The sequence below is a fragment of the Melanaphis sacchari genome, unplaced genomic scaffold (assembly GCF_002803265.2).
Source record: "Melanaphis sacchari strain LSU unplaced genomic scaffold, SCAv2.0 Contig64_pilon_pilon, whole genome shotgun sequence".
Classification (NCBI taxonomy): domain Eukaryota; kingdom Metazoa; phylum Arthropoda; class Insecta; order Hemiptera; family Aphididae; genus Melanaphis; species Melanaphis sacchari.
Genome location: NW_020271462.1, coordinates 2,156,274 through 2,162,024, shown reverse-complemented (window position 1 = coordinate 2,162,024; position 5,751 = coordinate 2,156,274). Strand labels below are relative to the sequence as shown.

The 5,751-nt window shown below is 22.2% G+C and overlaps 1 protein-coding gene across 1 annotated transcript; it reads right to left on the bottom strand.

Moving 5' to 3' along the window:
* Positions 1 to 408: 408 nt before the first annotated feature.
* LOC112600463 (NADH dehydrogenase [ubiquinone] 1 alpha subcomplex subunit 7-like) lies at positions 409 to 3,612 on the bottom strand. Its single transcript, XM_025347695.1, has 3 exons — positions 3,406 to 3,612; positions 2,394 to 2,581; positions 409 to 546 (listed from the first exon to the last, which is right to left on the bottom strand). Exons 1-3 carry the CDS (start codon positions 3,484 to 3,486, stop codon positions 477 to 479), a joined length of 339 nt encoding a protein of 112 aa, XP_025203480.1. The 5' UTR covers positions 3,487 to 3,612; the 3' UTR covers positions 409 to 476.
* Between the last annotated feature and the right edge of the window lie 2,139 nt (positions 3,613 to 5,751).

Sequence of the window (5,751 nt, the reverse complement as noted above, 5' to 3'; positions counted from 1 at the left end):
TATCAATTGGGTTATTGAATAATTAAAATTTTTTATCTCATGCCTAATCTTAGTAATTACATAATATTATGTTTTCTGCGTTTAAAAATATAAAATAACTTTTTTTCAGGAAGTATAAAATTCATGTTTAATATGAGTAGATATTTTAAAATATAATATTCTAAACTGTATTGAGTATTAATATAATATATTTAGTTAAATGATATAGTATTAAATAAGCACTTTTTAAAAATAATAGTTGAATAAATGATTTATTTACTTCTTCTATTAAATAATAAAATAAATATTGAAACTTATATCATAATTTATAATAGAAATTAACTAAAAAAGTAGATACAAACTAATAATTAATATTATTAAGCAAATGTATTACTAAAAAATAAAAATAATAGCTGTTAATAAGACATTTGTTTATTTAAATTTACTGATTATATATATAATTCAATACATTTTCACTACTATACGTAAATATAATTTTAATCCCAGTGGAAAACTTTTCCAGGAAGAGGCACTTTTGATGGGCAGCCAGGTTCAACATTTGATTTCCTAGAACAATTTATAAAATTATTATCATTATATTATATATAAATGTTTGAGTCAATCAAATAATAATTATTATTTGGTTAATAATGAATCATTATATTTTAATTTTAATTATTTATGGACATTGAATAAGATTTTTGTAGTTTATCTAAGGTAATAAATTATTATTAAACTTAATTTTTTTTTTACTTTTAAAAAACTGGAAAAAATTCTCACAATGAGTTAGGCATTTCAATAATTTTAGTTCTAAAAATAGTACATACAAAGAACAATTTTTACTTTTATTTAGCATATAATATTTGTGTTTATTTTTTAATTAATTAAAAAAAAATATATAATTTATTAATATAAAAACTATTACAAAAGTTTACTATATCGAATAATTTAAATAATGAGTTAATGATAATTATTAAAATCTAATGGTGCAATTTTCATAGTTTATTACTTTATTAAATCAAAAAAAAAAAAATTATATATTATCGGCAATGTGTAATGTAAATAAAATAATTAAAAATTCCATTTTAATTTTTTACATAATATGCTGAAATTAGGTAATCATGTATTTGTGTTTCATAGATTATTAAAGTAATAGTTTATATTTGTAAAATTTCACTAAACTTTTAATAGAAATATATTAATTTAATGAAGTATAAAATATTGTTTTTAAACTTTAAAATTTTTATTATATATCAAATTAAATAATTTTTACGATAAGTGTAAAAGTTATACAATGGGTGTTGGATTGATTGATTATGGATGGGCTATTTAATTACACACACTTCAACATGTGAAGGCTAATTATTCAATTTAAAGGCCATGGCATCATTTGGATTTTAGTGTCATTATATAGTCATCAGAAATATCAAGAGCCACTAATTCAGTAATGAATGAGTTATGATGAACTTACAAGACTATAAGAAATAAGAATTGAAACTAAATTATTGTTTTACTGTAAATCATGTATATGTTACAGGCAATGTGTTGAATCCGGTATTACACAGAAATCCTAAGTATTCTATAGAATACCAAAAATGAGTAGGAAAAGTATATATAATTAATATAAAACTTAGATTTGTACCTAGTTTACCTCTGTAAACGATTAATGTTTATCTTGACGATTATGCTATTGCATACAACACGTGTGTAATGTATTATCGTTATTATTAGCTAATCATATTACCATGTTATTGGTGTATACTGGAAAATTCAATATACGTCTTTAAAAATATTATTTTTTTTCACTTTTTTAAAAGTGTTTATCACATTAAGATACATTAAAATGTCTGAATGTTTTTATGTTGAATTAAAGAAAAGTTGAAAAAATACTGTTAATTTATCAAATAATAAATTGAAAATGTCAATTTAAAAAATGCTTATGTGTAAAAAATAATATTTTATGTAGTTATAAATGTAATTTATCAACTAATGCTGCAATAAATAAATAAAAATAAATAATAATAAACATATTTTGGTTTAACAAATTACTTAACATAGTATAGGCATTTTATAGAAATCCTAGGAATTGTATAGAATACCTAGGCATAATAAATATTACCATTTAAATTTAATAAATTGCCAAATAATTCAAGGAATTCCATAGAATTCCTAGGGAATTTATAGAATGCCTATATTCACTACTTTTCTGGTAACATAAACATGAACAAAACAAAAAATAAAATAAAATTATGCACTGTAACTTCAATACATTTATCACTCTGCTTAAAATCTACAACTGAATTATTTACTATTTTATACACAGTTCAAATTAACCAATCAAATCAAATTTCCCATAACATATACATATATATATAAATATATTATTTTATTTTATTTAAAATACAAATAATTACTTAGTATTTTCAATAAGTTTTGAATTATTTTCAAAAATAAGTACTGGTTGTGTAACTTCTCTACGACTGTCACGTGCATAATAATAATTATTAAAAACTGTATGATTAGGTCCTCCTGGAACATCAGGTGGAGGTTGAGTGGCTGATGATACTTCATCAACCATTCTTATATTTGGCTTGAAATTTCGCTGTAAAAAGGTAAATAAATTAATATAACTGATAAAATGCAAAATAATTATTTGTTTATATAACTTTTATATTATAAAATTAAGTTGAAATCATTTAAAATTATATCTAACTAAATTTATTCTGATCTGTGTTTCTCTTTCTGTAAAACTATAAATTATTTTCATATGATACTTTCAATCATTCATTAGGTTGACCAAAGCTTATAATAATTATTAATGGTTATTTTGACTTTTCTTTGAACACCATAGAAATAACAAATAACATATATAAAATATACTGATGAATGTCAAGAATGTCAATTAAGAAAAGTAATTCTACTTTGGAAAAAATAACAAAATAACAGTGTTTCTGTTGAGTTTTAAACATTATGTCAAAAATAATACTATTAAAAAAAATGAAAAAAATTATTCTAATAATAATATATATAAAACTACATAAGACATAAGCGATTAATCAAAATTTAATATTTGAAAGTTGTTACTAAGGTCTACAATACACTAAGTCAGTTAATAGAATCCACAGATATCATGATTCTTAAATGAGAGTTATTTGGTAAAGTAGCTTAACAAAATAAAAGATTCTAGAATGAATTGATAATTTCAGGCTACTAGAGTTTGTAACTACAATTATTTGATTAAATTGTTGAAATATTTATGCAATATGCCAATATCAATTAAATAAACTTAAATCGGAAACTGCTATTTTTTTTTAAACCAGTACCAATGCCCTACAAAAAGTTAATTTAAATCAATTTTTAAATAATATTTAGTATTTGATTGCATTAGTTAACACAGTATCTACAGAATACGAATGTGATACTTACTCCACCTAAGAATACTCGAAGAGCCGAAATGAAACCGGATGGCTTGAATTGGCTGGGTATTAAGGAATTCCAATTGGCCATTTTGTCAATTTATAGTCAATACGTAATACGTATATGAACGGAGGAAAGTCAAATGTTCACTAGTTTTCGAAATCTTGAAATTACTTTTATGTCGTAAAATTTTTTTTTATCATCTATGTTATCACAATAGTTGAAGTCTGACCGACTGATTGCAGTACGGTAACCTTCAAGGATTAGATAAACACAATAAACACATGATAAACAGTCTAAACAGAGCTTTTCGATTATAGTTATTGATGGAGTATAATAATACAATTATTGTTACAATATAAAAATATAAAATAATATGTTAAAACCACAGATGACGTTTTATCTGTTCGTGGGTTTGGATGTTAAGAATCTAAGAAGTAAATTAAACTTAGTGCATTTTATTTTAAAAATTTGACAATACTGTAAGACATGATAGGTATGTATAATGTGAAATTGCATTAATTAAATAAACTATAATAAAAAAAAAATTGTATGTTTTAATAATTTAAAAATTGAAGAATTTTGGTAACAAAAATAAATGAGGGCCAACGCTTGATACTGCCCGCGGTATTTCAAATTATAGTTATGTCTCTGCGTGATCTATTATGCGTGCAATATGCATTATATGGAGTATAAATTGTTACGGATAGAATGTATTAAATTATGGGTATTAATTTGTTTGTAATGCATTTACTATTAATTATTGATTTTTTAATTATGTTTATCATTTTAAAGATTCGAAACAGCTGATGTTTTTTTTAATATTTTTATAACGCAAACGATCGGGTTTTGTAGTTGTTGCCTTACAAGTATCGATAATAATTTAAAAAAAAAATCACATACCTATTAAATAATTTAATAGTGTTAATAAGTAATAACTAAAATGATTAAAAATATTTTGAAAATCTTGGGTACCATGTACACTTATCCTCTAAATACGGAATACTCGATCATCAAAATTTTGTTTACTATTTGAAGGTGTCTACAATTAAGAATGAAACTATGACAATTATTACAATTAACTAAGTATACAAAAAAAAAAAAAAATGATATTTATAATTTATATGCGTTATATTATTATCTAATAACGATAAAAATGATCAATATCTAGCTATAGAAGTGCCTGTCATTTAAAGGTTTTCCTATAATCCTATAGATAGTAGGTACTTATAGCTATGAAATCGAAGATGTCCCCGCTCCCGACAAAAATGTTGTATATTTAGACTTTAGAGATATTCTTTAAGAGAGATTTATTGTATATAAAAAGCTTACTTGAAAATGTTGGTATATATTTCGAGTACTTATCTATCTAATATTCGTTTTTCAGTTACACAAAAAAATAATAATAATAATAATAAAATTGATTTTATCGAATACAGGTATTGAGTAAAAATTTTAGTTTTCCTATATTTTTTATTTATTTATCCCAATTATTTTGAAAAATACTGTGAATTTTTATTTCTTATTTTTAAAGTTTATAAATTAAATCCAACTTTCTATCAGAAACTACACACAAGAATTAAAGATCAAAACATTTTTTTTTACTATTTATTGTGTAGGTATACGCTTAAAAAACATATCATTAAGAAATCAATACATTAAAAAATCCGTTTATAGTTAAAAAAAATAACGTTTTTTCTTATTTAATTTATATAAATCGATAGTAAGTATTGAAGAATACCTATCGCGTATTATGAAAAATAATACTTTAACTTAATACTCCAATGTACGACTGGTTCTGTCTAATAAATTATAAATAACATTTTTACACTTAATTAGTGTATAAAAACAAAATTGAACAAAATGTGCTTGATTTAACTTATTATGTAAGTATAAATAGTATAAGTATAGTTATACATTTTTTATATTATATTATGAAAATATACTTACCTAAAATTAACACTTACAAGTTACATCTCTAAATTAACAAAATACCTTCAATATTTAAATTAGCAAAAAAAAAAATCGTAACTTAATCTGTACCTATATAGTATTATTGAATTAGAGAATTTTGAAACAAATTTGTATTTTACTAAGGATATTCTAAGGCTTATATAAAAAAAAAAAAAAAACAAGCAAAGGCTGAAATTTCGGAGCCTTGCTTATGAGTACAACACTATAAGACATAAGTAAAGTTCGAATGTGTATACATTATGTATTTTTATATTCATTTATCGCATAATACATCCCCAATAACAACTTCTATCAATTTTCCTAAATACAATATTTTCCATAAATTATTTTTAAATTATTTATTGTCTTATATTTGTACGTTGTACCTATGTACACTAATCT

Coding starts and splice junctions, on each gene's coding strand:
- LOC112600463 (XM_025347695.1), bottom strand. CDS start 3,486: ATGGCCAATTGGAATTCCTTAATACCCAGCCAATTCAAGCCATCCGGT. Junction 2,582..3,405: donor TTCGAGTATTCTTAGGTGGA/GTAAGTATCACA, acceptor ACCTTTTTACAG/CGAAATTTCAAGCCAAATAT. Junction 547..2,393: donor AAACTTATTGAAAATACTAA/GTAATTATTTGT, acceptor AAATTGTTCTAG/GAAATCAAATGTTGAACCTG.